At 43.8% G+C, this 21034-nt stretch overlaps 1 protein-coding gene across 1 annotated transcript in view; it reads left to right on the forward strand.

The window, feature by feature from the left end:
* Window positions 1-1253: 1253 nt before the first annotated feature.
* Window positions 1254-21034, forward strand: part of PHF6 (PHD finger protein 6) — a gene marked incomplete at its 3' end in the record, with an annotated part of 24509 nt that continues 4728 nt past the window's right edge. The window contains exons 1-8 of the mRNA XM_018565396.1: window positions 1254-1393; window positions 8587-8753; window positions 11513-11614; window positions 13054-13187; window positions 16121-16164; window positions 17094-17257; window positions 19881-20024; window positions 20687-20791. Coding sequence (XP_018420898.1) covers window positions 8616-8753; window positions 11513-11614; window positions 13054-13187; window positions 16121-16164; window positions 17094-17257; window positions 19881-20024; window positions 20687-20791 — 831 coding nt within the window. The remainder of the gene's footprint in view (window positions 1394-8586; window positions 8754-11512; window positions 11615-13053; window positions 13188-16120; window positions 16165-17093; window positions 17258-19880; window positions 20025-20686; window positions 20792-21034) is intronic.

Genomic DNA, 21034 nt, shown 5'->3' on the forward strand with positions numbered 1-21034 from the left:
CTGTATAATTGTTGCTTACCTGCCTTAAGCTGGCTATACACCTCACAATTATCTGCAGATTTTCTGTGGTCAGATGTAAAAGGTGCAACAGATTCCTCCATCTACACTAGGAGTAATCTCCACCTGGACCAATCTGTTGCACTTTTTCCATCTGACCACAGAAAATCTGCAGATATATTGTAAGGTGCACCTTAAGAATTTGTAGTTCTGTCCAGCAAGACTTGTGATTCAGGGCTTGTTCACACCAGCAGCTGCTATTGTGCATGTGCCCGTACAGTGCTGATGCGTTGGATCGAGCCACCTTGCACTCTTTTTTTTTTTTTTTCGAACTTTATTAAAATGTCCCAAATGGGTTGTAAGCTCCTTGAGGGCATGGAATGTGACTGTGCTGTATGTAAAGCGCTGTGTAAATTGTCGGTGTTATATAAATACCTGTAATAAAGTGACATTTCATTACGTTCTATGGGCTCACCATAGTGTGATGCAGTTGTAGCATGTCTCCCTGCGGTGTGCTTAAAAAAAGTACTACAAGCACCAGAACGCAATGTTGTGAAATGTCACCATCCATGACATGGCAAATAGCCTTGTCTCGTGTGTGGGCTGAACGCAGATGGCGTGGAGGAGCCCTTGCACACATTTCCCACACTGCACATCCAGACAAGGGACGCACATAGTTCCAATGTAAAGCGTAACTAAAGTCCCCCAGCAAAAAATCTCTAGGAGTTCGTTTTGTCCATGGCAATCAATCAACTTCTCTGTTGCAACTGCTCCATTTTCTATGAATTCCCCCCAAGTTAGAAAACAATTCATTCAACGGTATGCACCATAACACGTTGCGACCAGATTTGTTGTGTTTCGTTGATCTGCATTGATAAACACAGACTCCACACAAGGACACGGGGGAATTTATCAACACCAGAGCAGTTGCCCGTGGCAACCAATCAGCTTCTTTCAATTTTAAGGCTTAACTTAAACTGAATCATTGAGACGTTAAGTGGGTTACTATGGGCAACTGCTCCAGTTTTGATAAATTGTCCTCATACAAACGTTGTTCTCTGTGTCCTGTTCACGTCATACATGTGCGTCGTAAAAATTCTGCGTTTCTACACGGCGCAATGCACAGCATTTTGTTTTGGCGTTGTTGAACCACGCACATGTACGGTGTGAACAGAGAACAATTGCTTCGGTTTCTTCAATTATGCCCGAGCCTCCAAGGGTTAACACGTGACGTCGCCTCATGGGGCGGGTGACGTCCCTTCCCGCCGCTGGTGTGACGTCAGCACGCCGTACGTGGTGGAATGAAAGGAAACAAACATTAGCGATTACGGCCGTGCTTCTGGAATAAGAGTGACAGCGACGGCGGCAGAGCCGGAAGGGAAGCGGGAGCTTGCAGGTGAGTGGTGCCAGGGACAAGAGGGGGTGCCCGGTTTCGACTCTGCGGGAGTGTGAGGGTCGTCCGGCTCCTCCTACTGGAAAGGCGCGGGAGGCCGAGCAGCCTGGACCTCCCGCCGCATCCCATTGTAGTGAATAGAGCAGAGGAAGAGGATGAATGGGGAGCCCTGAAGGGATGTGCGGGCTGTCATGGCTGAGCTGTGTGGGGGTTCAATCAGTGGGGGGTGGGAGCTCCGGAGGGAGTGATGTCATGCAGAGGGGTGATCCAGTCTATGGCAGTATATACTACAGATGGGACTCATCACACTCTCCAGAGATTTATTCATTATCACTTTTAGACTAATACTTGAAATCTGCATTAAATCTTAATTTCTCCTCCAGAATCTGGCCTGACAGTGCCACTCTGACTGCAGAACACTGCACAGTACCGGCAAGACTAACATTTTTCAGGCACTGGGGGACATCATATGGTGTATGCTGTTATGTTTATTGGTGGAACCCCTTCCTCTGCCCCTCTGTCAGTGCTGATGTAGACAAGTGTCCTCCCGGCTTGACATACACCCATCAATAGCACCTTGACAGATTCTAATTAATCCCAAATGGACACTTCCGGTCACATTGATTGGTTGTGGGGTACAAGACAGATTTGTCTTAAGCGTCTACAACTCATGAATCCCGGGGACTGTATTTCTGGCACATCCGCAGTGTTTTTCTGTACTTGCAGTGGAGGGATAAAACATGGCCATGTGTTGCCAAGATGTAAAATATTTAGCATTGCGTCTCCAGCACCGTCTCTGGTTTACTTTACATTGTTATTAGAGCAGAACTTTCCTTGTAGTGATGACAAAGTCCCGCCCAGCTGTCATCCTCCTGTCCAATGAGAATGCCCCTTCTGATCACTGAGGCATTCCCAATGGACGTGGAGTTGGCATTTGGGAAGACTAGCTATAAGTTCAAACATCCAAGCCGACCTTGTTTGGCTGATGACATTACTGCTGTGCGTGCTCCGAGAGGAGGCTTATTCTGGCTGATGAAGGTGACTGCAGGCAGTTAGTAGTGTCTGCTGTCAGGTAGAAAGTTTATTTTGTATTAGTTTTAGATTTCTGTCAGGTTATGTATTGAAGGAGGCGAAGAGCTCGCTAAGGACCAGGCCGCTGGGATGAGTCTGTTTGATCTAATATGATGCAGGAAGGCACAGGCTCTGAATAGTGTGATCACCCTTCTCGTAATGCAGGGTGGCACATCACAGGAGTTGATTAATGTGATGACATCAGCTGTGCTCTCTGCATCAGTGCTGTGGTGTGGGAATCCTCCTGACACACAGAAGGCCCTTAGTCTACAGTGTTGAGTGATACTAGCCTCATTCATTGCTGCTGTCTGCATCAGTACATTTTGAATAAGGGTGCTGTGGTGATGCACCCCCCTCACGGTCAGGTCCATAATGCTCTGCCCTCACAGTATGTCCTCAGTCTTCTGGTTTGATTGATACTAGCCTTATGCAGTGTCACTGTCTGCATCAGTACACTGTGAATACGGGTGCTTTGATTGACATGAACCTCATTCAGTGCTGCCATCTGCATCAGTACACTCTGAATAAGGTGTGCGCACCCCACCTCAGGGTCTGGTCCATGATGCTCTGCCCTTTACAGTATGTGCTCAGTCTTCCAGTTTGATACTAGCCTCATTCAATGCTGCTGTGTGCATCAGTACACTTTTGAATAAGGGTGCTGTGGTGATGCCCCCCCCTCAGGGTCAGGTCCGTGATGCCCTGCCCTCACAGCATGTCCTCAGTCTGGGTTGAATGACGCTGATCATCATTTAACCTGGAAGACTCGGGACATCTTGTGGCGGAGAAGAGATACTGCAGAGACGACACTGGATTGAAGGTGAGTATTACAGCCGCTCAACATTGGTTGCAGGGAACATTTAAAGAAAAAAAACATAGTTTGGGCTTTAAGTCATGAGACACATTAACTATGTGATAGAGCTTCCTGTCTGATCCCAGGGCCCTGGAAGTGGACAAACCTATTTCTTCTGCTTCAGCAAGGAATCAAGTTGCTGCACGCAGAGTAAAAGAAATCTTCACTTTTCTTGGAAAGGAAAGACGTGATTAGGGAGGTAGTTACAGCTGCCTGAGCAGATTGTTTAAATGGATGATGTGTAAAAACTATTCTTTTTAAGAGGACCTGTTGTGAACATGAAAGAGACATGTGCAAGAATCTCCTTATTCAAAAATTGTCTGAGTTTTAATTTTTTTCCTACAGACTTTGCCAAGATTTGATTCTTCAGCTTGAGCGTCGGAGGTCGCCAAACGTCTGACTTTTGTTGTCCTGCCAACTGCCTGACCTTGCACATTATTTCCCAGCATATTTTAGTGTTTGCGGATGATAATAAAATTTGTAGTGTGCTTAAAAGCAACAAAAGACATGGAGATATTATAGAAATCCCTGAATAAAATAGGGGAGTGGGCAACTACATGGCAGATGAGATTTAATATTGAAAAATGTAAAGTTACGCATTTTGGTGGTAAAAATAGGCATGCAGGCTGCTTGTTAATGGCAGCTGCCCTGGGGGAATCGGAGGGGAAATGATTTGGGGGTCCTTGTTGTCAGCAGACTTGGTAACAGTATGCAATGCCAGACTGCAGCAGATAAGGCAGACAGAGTATCATGTGTAAACATGGGTTTTACTTAGACAAATCCATACTTTTCCCCATGTACAAAACACTGGTTTGGCCTCCTCTTAAATATGCGGTTCAGTTTTGGCCACCGATCCACAGAAAGGATATCATGGAGCTGGAGAGAGTCCAGAGAAGGGCAATGAAACTAATAAAGGGGTTAGAGGGCCAAAGCTCCGAGGAAGGATTACAAGCATTAAATGTGTTCACTCTGGACAAGAGGTGACTGAGGGCCCATTCACACCACATCCAGATCACCTCCGGACCAGATTATTTCCGGACCCAAAATGCATCCGGATGTATCCCTATGCTATTTCTGGCCTCTGTTCACACCAGCGCAGTCCAGACCAGAAATGTACTGCTTGTATCATTTTGTCTGGTCTGGAATGCACTGGAACTGCGGGCAGGTTCACACCAATTTCCGGACCAGATCTGGTCCAGAAAATAATGTGAACCTGCCCTGAGAGGGGACATGATACTAATGTACAAATTGTTTGTTTAATGGTGACGGTAGAATCGGATATAAACTGTTTACTGTTCACTCAAGAAGACAAGAGGCCAGCACCTGAAATTGAAAGAAAAAAGGTTTCATCTTAAACTGCAAAAGGAATTCTTTACTGTAAGAGCTGTAAAATTGTGGAACTCCCTTCCCCAGGCAGTGGTATCAGCTGTGAGTATTGACTCATTCAACAACCTTTTAGATGCTTTCCTCATATACATGTACTCTTGGTGTGTATACACACACTCACATAGGTTGACCTTTATGGACCTGTGTCTTTATTCGCCCTCAACAACTCGGTGTATGAGGTCCGGCAGTTGATGGTGCCATAGTAGTCAGACTTCAGGTGGCTTCTGACTAAAATTTAGCATTATACATTTTTTTTCCAGCTAAACTGGCTGCTTGTTGTTTTTTTTTTTTCTTTTTCTATGTGTTAATATTATTACACATGTTTTTCCCCTAAAATCCAGCTACCTTGTAACTGGTGTTAATGGAGAGTTTTAGGATGTGTTGAGAAAAGATTTGAGCTATGTTTATTGTAAAAGGTTTCGGAGGAAAAAGTAGGAGATCATAGGAATTAAATTGAAGCGTACTCTGTGTGAAAATAAGTGGGCTGCCTTAGAGAAGAGAACACAAGAGGCCGCCTGTTAAAATGACTACCCAGAGAAGCTGCTTCTGTGCCTCTTTCTGATTACATTTGTAATTGGGGACTAACAAAGTGCGGTGAATGTACGTGGATTAGTAATCCTGCTGTATTGGAAACAATTACATAATACACAGATGGAATATGTATATCGGAGCTGTTTTTCCTGCCAAAGGCTTTGTAATTATTTCCACCAGTCCTGACATTTCTACAGCTCTGCCCCACTTCACAGTCTTGTCTGGTAGGGCAGTGTTCCCCAACCCCCGGTCCGCGGACCAAATGGTACCGGGCCGCACAGTCTCAGTGCGGTCCGGTCCTGCAATATGGGGCAGTGCAGGGTCCCGGTGTTCGAACACCGGGGCCCCGCACTGCCGACGGGCTTCACAGTGAGGGGGCGGGTCCTGTGACTCACCTCCCCTCCCGGCCGCGTCCATAGTAACAGGCGGCGGGAGGGGAGGTGAGTCACAGGAGGCGTGTGTGTCACAAGCCCCGCCCCCTGCAGTGAGTGCACACAACTCCCTGGCTGGGTAAGTCCGAGCGCGGGAGGGGGGAGAGGAGGCAGCAGCAGCTGGGTACAGATATGTCGGTCGGTATCTGGATGGGGGAGTTTGTAGAGGGGTGAGAAATATCTGGATAGGGGGGGTTATAGAGGGGTAATAGATACGTGGTTGGGAGGGGGGGTTTGTAGAGGAGTAATAGATATCTGGATGGGGGGTTGTAAAGGGGTCATAGATATGTGGCGGGGGGGATAGTAGTTGTGTACAGCTATTTCATGCTTTTTCTTGTAATTAGACAAGTGGATTATAATGGGGAATATTACACTGTAATGTTCCCTATTATAATCTATTTCTCTGATTACAGGTAGGCATGTGATCTATCAAAGTTAGAGACTACGTTAGAATGTGATGTGAAAAATGAATCTCACAAACTTGACCCTGACATAAGGACAGAATGTACAGTTGGAATACTAGTCACCACCTAAAAACAATGAACATTAATTCATAAAGTAAATGCTAGGGATGCACCGATATATCGGTCGCCGAAACATATCGGCCGAAAATGGCACTTTAGGCAAAATGCTGAAAGTGCCATTTTTCTGCCGATACAGCGGCGCATCCATTCTTTCTCTCCTCTCTGGGCGCTGCTCTGTGTACCAGCTCGGAGAGAAACTGTCGCAGGCGGCTGAGCGCTGCGGGAGGAGAGAGCTGTGAGTGGCCGGCGTCTCTCCTCCCCACACCACTCAGCCTCCTGTCACAGATCAGAGGAGAGTGGCGGTGTGTGGCGAGACAGCCAGCGCTGTTACAGGAGGCCGGCTGGGTGGAGGAGGAGTCAGATCAATCTCGCCTCCCTGCACCGCTCGCTCCACCTCCTGTGACAGCGTGTCAGGAAGGAGAGTGAGTACAAGTAGTCAGTGATCGCTGAGTGTTTGTAGATAATTGAAGACAGAGCATGTTTACTATATCCTCAATTATGAATGAATGGGAAGTGATCTACATCCCCTCCTGTTCATTCATAGTTGTAGTTATAGTAAACATACTCTGTCCTCATGTTATCAATGAATAGGAACACTCCGTATAGAGCAGGGGTGGCAAACACAAGGCCCGCGGGGCGAATCCGGCCCGCCGGACCTTGTAATGTGGCCCGCACAGCAGCCACCTCATTTTGCCAAGTTTCAGGCACCACAACATTAAGGCAGCCGAGCTGTCTAATGTCGGCAGGCGGGCGAGCGAGCAAGAGGAGCAGGGGGTGGAGACAGGGAGATGGGGGCGGAGATGAGAGGACGGGAGGAGACGGGGGACTGAGCTGCATGAGACAGGGGGAACGTTCGGGTCCCCCGTGAGAGCCGTACAAGTCCTATACAACCGGCCCTTTGAGGGTAACCATACTGCTGATGCGGCCCCCGATGAATTTGAGTTTGCCACCCCTGGTATAGAGGATTCCTGTTCAATTAGAACAGGGGCTGCAGAAAAAGAGCTGGAGGGCTCTGTGTTCTCAATCTCAAAGTGTCATTTTAAAAAACTGAATGTTGTTCAGTGAAGCTTTCCATCTACTTCAATTTAATTGTGCTGGCCTACTGATGACCTGTTTAGATTCTCTCTTCTTTAGTGTCCCTACAGTCTTCAGTTTGGGATCAAAAGTCCTCTGAAGTTTGACTTGCTGCCTTATTAACTGCCTGATTCTAAACTTTCTGAGAGTGCATACCTGTATCAAGTAACAAAACTGGGTAGTAGTTTAAGGAGGAACTCCAGGAATTGGGAAAATAAACCCATGAAGTGGGGCTACACCTGCACTGGAAAGGGTAAATGCTCGTTTTTGCCTAGGGGCCAGAATAAAGAAGATACTCGCCTGATCCTCGATCCAGCAGTGGTCAGCGCTCACCTCTCTACCCCTCCTTTCCTGCAGTGGACTGTCCCTCGGCATCCTTGTGTCTAATGCACTTTTATTTTTCTTCCCTTCTTTTTTTTTTTTTTTTCCAGTTATCACATCCTTGGCTAAATTATTCAGATTTATAGCATAACTACCTTTTTAGGGTCTGTGTCAACAGCCTTTGGGCTTGCATCCATTGCATCACTTCAATACCAGTTTAAAATGCTTCCGAGATCATTTATTTGACCTTCAGTGCCCTGCACTAGACCTGCTTCAAGCGGGTTTTGCATCCCCATAGACTTCTATAGGAATGCAGAACCTGCTTGAAGCGAGCAAAAGCCGATCAACACAAGCTCTTATTGTGATACATAATGTAGTGTGGTAGATACTGTATAATGTTTGTGGTGCTGAGAGCTTACGTTTCACAATCCATTAGGTTTCATTGAAATAGCAGCCCTTTAAAGTGGACATTTCCTGTGTTATATGGAACACTTAGAATTGTTAAATATGCTTTAGCAGTACCCTGAGAAATGTACTGATTTGTTTTGAATTCCACTTTAAAAATAACAATGCACTTCATAGTTTGTGAGGGTGCCTAATAGGGATGCACTGATACCGTTTTTTCAGTATCGAGTACCAATATTTTTTTTTTTCCCGGTACTCCCCAATACCTGAAGTCCCATTAAGGAAGTCGGGCGGCGTGTGAAGACTTGCCGCCAGACTTTCCGGTATTGGGAGCATTGGGGCGAGTACTCGTACTCGCCCAAATACTCTGTATCAGCACCGATACCAATATCGGTATCGATGCAGTCCTAGTGCCTACCCACTCCTATGCCTACAGCCTTATAGCTGTATATAGGTAGTGTTGAATCTCTAAGTCTCCAGAGAATGTAGGTTTTTACATTCATCTACACGAATCCCTGCTTTCCTTTTGAAATTCAATGTCTGAGTTCACTGCTTCTGATTTAAGACTATTATCTATAAATATATATTTATTTTTTTCTACAGTCTCAAGCAAATTTAGCAAGCTGCAAATCATGTCAGCCTCTTCTGGGCAGAAGAAAGGATCCTTACGGCAGCGAAAATGTGGTTTCTGCAGGTCCAACCGGGAGAAGGAATGCGGACAGTTACTGGTTTCCAGCAACCAGAAAGTGACAGCACATCACAGATGCTTGGTTGGTATAATTTTTTTCCTGTTTTAAGGTGTCATTATATGGGATATAAAGGCTATAGTATATTGTACAATAGTTGCCCTATTTGTGGATGCAGAGTAACTTTCATGGGTGATCAGCTGTGCAGTGACCAGATGCCATAGGGTCACCAGTCATGAAAAGTTCAGCTGCCACTGCATTAACCCTGAGGATACGATCATCTTCAAGGTCCAGGTGTTTAGTTTGGGCAGCTATCTGTCTCTTCGTAGCATGTATGGCAAATCTGGTACAGATCCAGCCACCATATTGGCAGCTTAAGTATAATGATGATCTCATGTATCGGAAGCTATAAGTAAACCTATACTGACGTGTAACACAGTTTGCAGGTACCAGGATGTTAATGCTGGTGGTTGGCGTTGTCTGTGGATTTCATCATTAACCCCTTTAGAGCACTCTGGAGGCCTCTTACAGCTTTGTTCAATTTATAATGCAAATATTGACTTCATATAGCTGTAGATTAAGTCTTCAGTGGCATCATCATCACCCTAACAGGGCTTCTAAAATGCTGTAGATGATTAAAATGTAACTGGCAAGATCAGCAGGTAATAAACCAATGGCTGGGGGCTGTGCAAATGGCAGTAATGGATTGCATCATATATGTCCTATTTTATTTTGCCCATAGTTCCAATTAGGGATGTCCAGATACCAGTGCCGATACTTGGCATTTTCATGAGAACTACCAGGGTTGCAGCTGGGACCTGGCTCTGGCCCTCCACCATTGTCCTGAGATCATTAGTCTGTATTGTTTTAGAAAAACTGACACATGACAATAAACCAAAATGTATCAGTACTTGTATCTGTGAGTACTTGGACAAGTATCAAATGGTATCGGTGCATCCCTTTGTATATGTTTAAAAAAAATCATACATTAATACAGAGATGTACTAATCCCAGGTGCTCCGTGTGCTCCTTACGAATGACAGCTGCCTCCTAACTTTTGAATTGTTCTCTAGTCTTGGAGCTGGGAAAAGTATCTGTACTTGTACCTAGCACGGTATCTGAACATCCCTATTTCCAATTTATTAAAGATGTATGCAGTTTGCTTTGGGTGCCTATACTTAGATCCAAGTGTCTGTTTTGTGTATAGCACAAGTACACTTTTAGGTCAATATTTTTTTAATTATAACAGTTGCACTGTTTTAATGTGGAATAATGTGTTTTGTTTTTTGTTTTTTTTCTTTGAACCATGATTGAGCTTTTGCAAGAATTTGAGTGTTTTTGGTATAAAACATTTTAACTTTGCAGGCTTCTCTTTTGTCTCTTCAGCTTGCAGACTGTCTCCCACCCAGCGTCTGAGTACATAAAGCCACATTCACATGGGATTTTTAGGGTCAGCAGTGGATTCCTGCAGCAAGAAACAGCAGATAATTGTGGGTGTAATCCACTGGTTGTTCTAAACCGCTACAGCCACTCAGCCTGTACATAGTAATGACTCGAACTGCAGCTGTCTGCCTCTATTGCATGTAGCATTTATCTGCACACCCAGAGTCCAAGGCAATCATCTGTCCCTAGCCGCAGGTAACTGCTGGATGTGCAGATACATTTGAATAGCGGCAGATGGCTGCTCAGAACTATCTGTGATTTCAGCCACAGAAATCTGGTGATGCTTGCCACAGGAATCTGCTGTATCTAATATTTAAGTGTGAATGAGGCCTAACCGAATCCATATCAAATTCAATGTTTAAGTAACTAACTCCAACTAATGCTGGGCACACACCTTACAACCATCGCAAGACTTTGTCTTGCGATGGTTGTAAAAGCCAGCTGTCACTCACGCAGCTGGGCGAAACCCGTCTTCCGAGTCGGGATCCGCTCCAGGTGCGGCGTCTCAAAGTGTGCGCTTGCGCACACCAGCCCGTCCAGCTTTTATCTTACGAACATGCTACACACCCGCTGAACATCGTACGATGCTCGGCGGGTTTTTGAACATGTTCGTAAGTTAAAAGTTGTGCGACCTTACAGTAGTAGAGGTTCCACGGCTTCCACACACCTTACGATAATCGTACGATTGCGGGATTTCCCGCGATTATCGTACGATTATCGTAAGGTGTGTGGGCACCCTAAGACTTCTTTTCCTTTTAGTTTTGGATAGTGTCCAAAACAGTCCTTTCAAATGCCCCCTATTTGGGAGGTTTACCTTTTGCATCCTGTTCTGACGCTTCCCTATAGAGAAGTGATGGGGACACAAAGCAATCAAAACCTGACAAATGTTCTATCTAGGGATGCACTGAAATTTTGGCCTCCGAAAATGGTACTTTCCATTTCAGTGCACCTCTAGTTCTAACTCTTACCCACTCTACTAATATTGTTTTGATTGCTGTTGATGGCTTTCCTCACTTCCTGTTCTGACAAATAGTGAGGAGCTAAGGGAAAATTTCCTCAAAGGGGACCCAAACCTCGGTAAGAACCTGATTGGGGTTTTAACCCCTTCCTACTGTATCCGAAACGTTAAAAAAAAAAAATTGGTTTTGGGGTGCTTTGATTATGATAGCAGTCCTATATTACCAGTACTGGTCTGATGAAACGTATGCACTTTTGTGTGACCAAATATTAGGTCCTAAGTTAGTTGGAAACCTAGATGATATCATTATATTATAATTTGAAATAGCAATTCACAATAAAAAAATATTTGTACACTTGGCTTTCCATTCAATCGTGTTCATTTCTATGTATAAAGAAGTCTTATTGAAATATTTACCGGATGACCATTTTTATTTCCTCAGCTGTTTTCATCAGCACTCGTATCTTCTCAGTCTGGCAGTGAAAATCTTGGTGGGTTCTCCATCGATGATATCCAGAAGGAATTAAGAAGGGGCAAAAAACTGGTAATTGTCAGACATTATGGGATATTAAAGAGCTTTTGTATCATATTGGTACCTAGGAATACAAATTGGAAGTGCATGTTTCCTAATTCTAAGTGCAATTCAGCCAGCAAAACACGTTGTTCTAAATGTTCTGCTTTATCAGCAGTGTATCTTTTTATAATTTAAAAACAGAAAAGATTAGCAATATATACATTTTATCAACGGGTGTCTAAAAACACTGTGCTTTGTAAACTCCTATATAGATGGGGGCTTCCATATGTGCTTATTGCATGCAGAGGGTCTGCTTCCTAATTTGCAGTGTTAAGGCCCCGTTCACACCAGGGCTTTTTGTTGCATGTTTTCTTCAGCCGTGAAACGCACAAAAGACAAAATCCCGTGTATTCCTATGGGGGCCATTAACACAGACGCGCTGAATCGCGCTTCACAATACGCCTGTGGCTTGAAATAGCCTTGAAAGAGCTTCTTTTGTAGCGCTCATCAGCTCATTTTGCTCCATAGACTTCAATGGAAACACGTTAATCAGCTGACACTGCTTTTCATTTGAGTGTGTTTACTACTTCACTGTGAAGCTGTCCTTTAAGAAACATTAACTTATGCTGCTGTTGTCTGTGGTAGCTAGGACAGTTACTGTTCCTGATCAGATGCAGTCACTGTTCAGGTATTCAGACAGCCGAGGATGCTATGGTGGTCTGTATATAATAGTTGGCAGTGCAGATTCCTCCATCCACTCTTTTAGCATGGATGGAGGAAACTATTGAATCTATGAGTGTATGGCTAGCCCTACATGGATATTTTTTAGTAGCTAAGTCATGCTGCTTACATCTCCTAAAATAGATCTCTATATCACATTATTAACCAGTTGACATCCGCGGTGTTAAACCCCCTTCCCATCCAGGCCATTTTTCAGTATTCAGCGCTGCGGTACTTTGACTGACATTTATTCCGTCATGCAGCGCTGTACTGAAATGAATTTTATACCCTTTTTTGGGGACAGATAGATATTTATAGTGATCACACAATGCCACAACTCAGGTGGAATAATGCAAAGTGCGGTACTTCTGGCAGACTGGGAGAATTAGTCTTGTACCTGTCCATGGCAAAATTGATTCTGATTGGTTGATTTGGGGCACTACATTTTTCAGTGGTTGTTGGAGTAAGACCAAGGGGGGTCTGAGGCAATCCTCTTTTGACTGTTATATTAGACACATAGTTTGTCAGCCATGGTCATTGGACTGGTACAAATGCATGTTTCCCATAGATAACGGTAGTTGCATAGTTTTTATTGGGTGTTCGATAACTAACATTACTTAAGGTGAAGATCTGGAAAGCTTGCACAGGTTATGACCACAACTGGGTGAACGATAGAGGTCGGTGTTGAACTTGCATTTTGAATACTGTTTGGTAAGTTTTTGGTGACTATCTTATCTTCCCTCTCCTAGATGTGTACACTGTGCCATTGTCCTGGAGCAACTATTGGTTGTGAAGTAAAAACCTGCCACAGGACTTACCATTATCACTGCGCTCTGCATGATAAAGCCCAGATCAAGGAAAACCCATCACAAGGACTATACCTGTAAGTATTATGTGAGATTAGATGATCGCAAGTAGCAAAACAAGATCCTATCAATGTTTTGCAGTGGCTCATTATTTAAAGGGGATCAGTTTCAAAAGGGTAGTCATCGTATTCTTCGCACTTTCATACAGCGTACAGACCTTTTCTTTCTTGGTGCATGACGTGATCACTCGGATGGTGTTGCGTCGTAGTGCAGTCGATAATGGAAATCACCAGCACTCAAACATATACGTGTAGTATGAATGAGTTTCAAAAGGGTTCTTAGAACTCCTATATTATATAATTTCCAAGTTCTACTTCACTTTGCAAATCAGAAGACACTTCTTGGTCTGCACTGACACACTTACACCACGCAAGCTGCATATTGAACACTGTACATATCCTCCCCACAGACATCACTCACGGAGCCCAGACACAGAGGGACATTTATCTGCCTCCTGTTGGTGTCGACATCTGCAGCCAGAAATCATGATGCTCTTAGTCGGTCCTATGCTCAAAGTTCTCTTTAGCTTTGTCGGGTGTGGTCTGATCCTGTATCCTATCAACTGAGGTCTTTACCACTACCTTGCAAGACTATAAGGCCCAGATCACCAAGTTATCCGCTGACTAATCGCAGAGGCCAAAAGCACTCTTCAGTAACCTTTCCTGTAGATTCTGTATCTGATTTTAGCACGGCCTTAGTCTCTACAGCCAATGGCTCGGAAGAGACAATCTGATTCTGAGTTGCTCCATTCCTTCATTTATGAGCTTTCTCCTCAGAATTTGCAATCTACTGCCATCACTTCCAAATTAAGAGAACTTTTTGACTCTTATTGATGCAGTGCACTCTAGAGGATCAGCCCGTTGCTTTCTCCAGTCTTGGGTCATTTAATAACTTAGGACTGCAAAGACTTTCCCTTTGCACCTGCTTTTCCAACTGTTGCTCTATGGAGATTGAAAAATAACCTGATAAGTTATCAGGATTGGGCTCTACTTCGCTTTGTATCTGTTTGGTGAGGACTTTGTGGAATATTGGTCCGCTTCTATTCTGGATTAGATAATTTCCAGTCTTAACAAGGCCCTTACTATACTGGTAGGAGGTGTACCCGTTTTCAAGGACCCAACCATTGGAAACCTTTTCTATAACCCTGTTCTTTTCGACGGGTCCTACCCTTCACCCGATCCTTGCTGTGACTTTTTGTCAAACCAAGTATGGTTAAAGTCCCTTAAGTCATTTAAGCACTGCTTTAGGCTGATCCTTTGCTTATTGAACGTGTGGAGCAGATGGGCGTAGCTATTAACTTTTAGTTGTTATGGTTTGCTGGAAGCCTCTCATCACATTTCCTGCATGTGTCTCATGTTGGCACATATGTGTAGGGGCACTTTTGCTTAAGTGCTGGACTGCAGAACCTTTGTGCAAGAAGCGATTGGTCCACGTGACCTTCGAAGGATATCTCTTCAGATCGGCTCCTGGTAACATTTCCAAGGCTGCTACAAAGTCTTCTCCCTCTCCAACTATTCAGTGTCCCTTTTTTTTATTTCTCCAGTCCCTCGACCTTCATCTTAAGAAGCCCCCCAAGCTCCTAATCCACCCGCAAAATCTAGCTCTCTGTATGTCTAGTCCTCAGCCTAGCCCTCGACATGAAGGTGTGCCCTCAGTTACCAGAGTGAGGGCATGTTTGTTAACCTTAGCTGATGCTTGGACAGCTTGCGTCTAAGATTTTTGGGTACAAGAGGCGGTATCCCAGGGCTACCAACTAGCATGTTGTTCCATACCCCTGCCTCTCCGTTTCTCACTTCCAGCCTTCCTTTGTTGCTGCACAGATTAGCAGATCACCATCAAGCCCTCTTGAGTCTTCTGGATCAAGGTGTCATTTCCCCAGTTCCTATGACTTCTGGAATGGCTTCTGGAGTTTTGACTCCAACCTGTTCACTGTTCCTAAATGGAGTATCCACTTTATCTTGGATCTCAAAGCTCTGAATGTCCTTATTCGGGGTCCAGAAATTCCATATGGAATTTCATTGCTAAATTTGTCATTGCTTCCTTCTTTTAACACGGAGATGGTTTAGCTTCCATTGACATCAAGGATGCTTTAATGTCCCCATCATCTGTGCATCAGTGATTCCTATGCTATGCTGTAGGGCCCCTACACTACCATTTGGCAGCCTTGCTCTTTGGCCACTTGCAGCTCTGGTATTCACCTAGGTCCTTGGTTCTCAACTGGTTGGTCGCGCCCCCGTGTTCAGTGGGTCACTGCATGCCTTCCACTTTTCTAGATGAGAGGCTCCTCAGCCACCCCCTAGCACAGCACTGTCAGTTCTCACACCAAGCAGCCATTCAGAATATGCTGACCAGCATCGAGTGTCAGCTTGAGGTGGGATAGGATGGGGCTATGGCCACGAGGGAGCTCCAACCATGTTTGCATTGCTTACAGCTCCCTCATGTGTCATGTAGAGGTGCCTGGACCAGAGTAACGGACTGTACCATGCAAACACACCTAGTATGCGTTCTGGCGTGGGAGGTATGTTGCATTGCCATTAATTTGAATCTTACTCCTAACACACCTCCCACCCACAGTTCGATCGGCCGCACCGGAACGTGCGGTACCGCAATGCCGTGCTGTCCATTGCAGTGGGACTTGGGTCGCGACTTAATGGCCAAGGACAAATGTGGGTCCTGAGCTTACACAGGTTGAGAACCGCTAATCTAGGTGTTGGCCATTCTGTGCCCTTATTGCATCCCCATTGTGTGAAACTTAAATGGCCTCCTTTTGAGAGAACAGTCAGCAGCCAGTGTCTCGCTTTCATGTTTCTGGTGCGAGTAGTGGTAATTGGATGCTATGGGCAGCAAAAACAGATTACTCTTTCGGTGCTTGTGATCAGAAAGGCTACTTACTGATGTAAATGTTGATTCTTTTGTCATAATTTAATCGATATGTCTGTCATATTTTTAGGATTTATTGTAGAAAACACAAGGAACAGCTGCATAACTCGGAAGGTAGATATCCAAATTTTAAAATACTTTGGCTTGATGTTTTTGTAAGGTGTTCTCTGTATGTCATAGCAGGTAACTTTCTGGTATTAAAGTGAACCTGTTAACCCTTTAGCCATTATGAGGTAAATGTCCTGCCTAAGAGCACAAGATGGCTACTTTTTACTTGGCCCCAGTAACAAGAAATTAAAAACCGTACTGGGCAGTCTGACATAGTTTAGACTTGAAGAGAGGGACGGCCCCTGGTAACAAAGGGTAAATTAAATAAGAAAGGGTCTCTTTGTGGCTCATGAGTAGAAGGCATTTTCTGCAGAAGTTAAATACAAGTACTACTCTTCTGCAGAGGTTTAAAAGACGTAAGCTTGAAAACTATAGATTAATTTTAATGCATAGTCTAGCTTTTGCAAAGAAAATAATACACACAAAATTAATAGATTTATTATTATGCCTTTTTATTATTTTTTTGCATTTTGAGTTTACAAAGCATTCACCATTTTCAGTTGTTCATACCTTGTTCATACCGAGTCAGAGACTTTAGTTACATGGACAGGAGAAATTATGAATGGACTACAGGTGCAGGGACGCCACCATACTTGTACTCCATTGAGAACTGCAAGTCCCTCTGCCGTAGTCTCTCCATTCACAGATCTGCAAGTGGATAATGGCAGCTCTCATTATCCGATCTATATTTAAACACTGTCCTAACAAAGGGTTAACGATCTAGAAGCTTGGTATGTTAATGATAAGAAGTGCGGTCTGTCCCCCTTTGTCTTGAGGACATATTCACTCAGAAACTGTTCCGAATAGCCCGGAGTTTGGCCCAAGGCCTCCTCTAAAGAAACTAAGCTAAAAGGGAACCAATAATTCTTAAAAAATTGCAAAAGTTACAAAGTGACTATGCTTTTGTAATCTTACCTGCTAAATGTTTATTTTAGATGAGTTAGAAGAAGGGTTTGGTCACAGAGATTTGAGTCCATCCCCTCGTGGCAGGGGGAGAGGGTCCCGTGGAAAGTCCCGAACCACAAATTCCAGAGGGCAGTCAGAGGAGAGAAGACTCCAAACTTCACACTGTACAGAAGAGACAGAAAGCAGCTCCAGTGTAAGTAGCTTCCTGAAGGAAGTCTGTGGGTTGGGTTTAACTCTGTTTATTTATAAGACTCTTTTTATGAAGTAAGAGAAAGAGATCCCCACCTTCTATTGCCACCTTGTAAACAATAGAAGGCTCTTTTTATAATTGATCAGCAGAAGAGTGCTTTGCAGCTAACTTTAAAATCGCCATTAAATATGTTTTGGGTATTTTGGTCAGATGACTAAATGTTTGTTAAATCTATCAGAATGCAAAACCAGCCTTTGAAATGCATACACTTCCACCACTTCCTATATGCTCTTTTTTTTGTTTTGTTGACCAACTATTTCTGGACTGTGTCAGACAACTCTGCTAACAAACACCATTTGTTTGGTGTGAACACTTAGCCCCTTTAGGCCTAGTAGATATGCTCGCTGCAATGTAAATCCAGACCCCTCTTGGCTTGCTTCTGGTCACTTTCCCCTACTGAACCCCCTATGGAATTTCCAGTTTCTTCATAAAACTTAAAAAACACTATCCCCTTGGCAACCCTGTGGCTTTTTGGCCAGCACTGTCTGTCGTTAGTCAAGCCACAATTAAGAAGGCTCACCTGTGAAGCAACACTCTGAGACACTTTCTTCTATGGAATGAAAGTAAAGTCAATTTGGAGTTTAGAGCAAAGCCAGGTGAACAGCTGATTAAGCACAGATTGGCAGGAGAGAAATTAGAGGTCTAATAGACCCCTCAAGTTGCCATAAAGCACAACGGTCACCTGTCCCAATGCTATCACATTAGGGGGCTTGTTACCTTTCTTGTTATAGCAATACAGTTAAGTTAAAAAAAAAAGAGTTAAAAAAATATAACAAAGTTTTTAACAGCCCCACCGCCACAGTCGGCACACATATTCACACAAACATGCGAGAAAGGCACGTGTGTATGTAGAAAATTACACAATGCGAATTGGGTGTTGCCACACACGGTGGAGTGAGAAAAATAATCTTAGGTCTCATTTACAGTAAACTATAAACTAATGAACTGTGAAAGGCATTTAAAGCATTGTCTATTGATAATTTTGGGGTTCTGTATTTTTTTTTAGTGGGAGCAATTCTAGGCCTTTTGTATCTCTTTACTCCACACAACCTCCTCATTTTATTTTGCACAACAAATTGTTAATTAGATTGTGTTTGTGTGCTCTAAAATTAGTTTTGGTGTATTCAGAAAGCCTCTGCTTTCTGAAAATATAAAATGTTTGGGGGGTTATAAAGTAATATCCAAAAGTGCAGATTTTACCATATAAAAAATTGCTCCAGTAGTGAACTGGTTAAAAGTAGTGCACATTAATTTATACTGATAGTCACACAGAGTTGAACAAACCTCTCTGCCGTCTCCCTAAATACTATGCACATTATTAAGTAAATGACCACCTTAAAACACAAGTGAATCTCCTGTAGTGCATGTGTGTGTACAGAGCTTGTCACAGACGAGCGGATTTTTCGAGAGGACAGTGGAGCCCGACGAGCAGCTTCCCGGCCAGACGTTGTAATTACACGGCAGGCCGGGAGCTTTACATTCGAGCGCCTCAAGACGCCCGATCGCTTGTGGTACCAGCAGCTGTCATTGCCGGTCCCGAGATCCGCTGTGCCCGATGCGGCCGGGACTGGCACGGCTCTGTGACAGGAGATCCAAGGGAGATCAGTACACATCTCCCTTTGATCTATTCTCCAGTCCTGGAATGCAGGAAGTGATGGAATATACATCACTTCCTGCATTCCAGGACTGGAGAATAGATCAAAGGGAGATCAGTACACATCTCCCTTTGATCTATTCTCCAGTCCTGGAATGCAGGAAGTGATGGAATATACATCACTTCCTGCATTCCAGGACTGGAGAATAGATCAAAGGGAGATCAGTACACATCTCCCTTTGATCTATTCTCCAGTCCTGGAATGCAGGAAGTGATGGAATATACATCACTTCCTGCATTCCAGGACTGGAGAATAGATCAAAGGGAGATCAGTACACATCTCCCTTTGATCTATTCTCCAGTCCTGGAATGCAGGAAGTGATGTATATTACATCACTTCCTGCATTCAGTGTCACTCTCCAGCTACAGAAGCTGATGAAGCAGATCTCTGCTTCATCAGCTTCTCTGGGGGTCCCTAGGTGACATTAGGGGGTCTTGGAGAAAAAGAAAAAAAAAATGTTTAAGTCCTCTGGCCCCCACATACACATGCAGATATGAGTCAGGTGCGCCTACATGCGAAAACAACGATTGTGCCACACATGTTACATATAACCGCGAACGTCGGAGTGTGAGCAATAATTTTAGGGCCTACTTAATTACTGATAACACTAAACTGATGAGCGGTAAAAGCGTTTTAAGCGTCGCCTATGGCCAATTTTCGGTGTGTTCGTTTTTGCGGGCGTGCGCAATTTTAAGGCTTGACATGTTTGGTGTCTTATTTACCCGACGTGACCCTGTCTTTTATGTTTCACCAAAAATATGGGTAAGAATAGATGTTTTATAACATAACGCAGGGATATATATATATATATATACACACACATTTCTAGAAGTATCCTTTTTTATTTGTTTTTGTTTTTTTAACCAATTCACCCTTTTGAGTTATTTGCATTGTTGGTTCTTGCTTTCCAGAGAGACAGATCACCCCATAGAAGCAGTCCAAGTGACACTAGAACGAAGTGTGGTTTCTGTCATGCAGGAGATGAAGAAATTGAGACGCGGGGCAAATTGCATGTGTTTAATGCAAAAAAGGCAGCTGCTCACTACAAATGTATGGTATGTGTTTGTTGTTTAAATGGTACTTCCAGGACCAATATCTGTGTGTGAAGTACTAGTGTGCTAACAAGACTTTATCCAAGACTTGACCCATTCACAGCAAAGTGGGAGTCTCTTTAAAACCAGCCTCCTGACTCTCAGACACCATATCCATGCTCACCTGCTCCCCTGCTCCTCTCCGAATCGACCCTGTGTAATCTGTGTTCCTATACATGAATTGTTACCTCACTTCTGTTATGTTAATAAGCCCTCCTTGCTTTCTTAGAGCCAGTTAAAATGTGAAAGGTTCTCCTAAACCTTTTCCATGTGTATATAACTAAATTGACATTGCAACATAACGCAGAGGCAGATGGCATTGAGGTTAGAATGGGCAACTGGACATCTCAAGTGATTTCTTGTCCTCCGTAATGAATGTGAGCGAACCCTCAAAAATGTGCCACACACCAAGTTTGCAGATTAGGGCATTCCAATCATGTCCCAATCTGTTAGGATTCCCTTTATATATTTCTTGGTGTGAATTAATTTATGGGAAAACCCAGCTCTTGTAGACACTCCTGGGCTGATTTAGCCTATCTGTAGTCAGGATTTAACATGCTGTGCCTAATGGGGAAAAGAAAACCCGCCACCCATTAATGATGCCATTTTTTGCATTCTTTCTGCAGCTTTTCTCCTCTGGTACAGTCCAGCTAACTACAACGTCAAGGGCTGAAGTTGGTGACTTTGATATCAAAACTGTGATACAAGAAATGAAGCGAGGCAAGCGAATGGTAAATATTGGTGAATATTTTATATTTGAAAGCCTTAAACATCTCACACAATGATGATCAAGTAATGTAAAGCTACAAAATGTGCAGCTTTGCATTACTTGAACCCGTAGCTATCATGCTTATAAGGATATTGGAATTTGAACATTTAGTCTCAAATCATTATTTATATTTATATTTTTCCTCCAAATTTCCCTTAAATTGTATCTGAAGCCAAAATTAAAAAAGGGTTAAAACCTTTTCCTG

Source organism: Nanorana parkeri, unplaced genomic scaffold (assembly GCF_000935625.1).
Source record: "Nanorana parkeri isolate BGI_ZX_2015 unplaced genomic scaffold, ASM93562v1 scaffold841, whole genome shotgun sequence".
Taxonomy (NCBI): Eukaryota; Metazoa; Chordata; class Amphibia; order Anura; family Dicroglossidae; genus Nanorana; species Nanorana parkeri.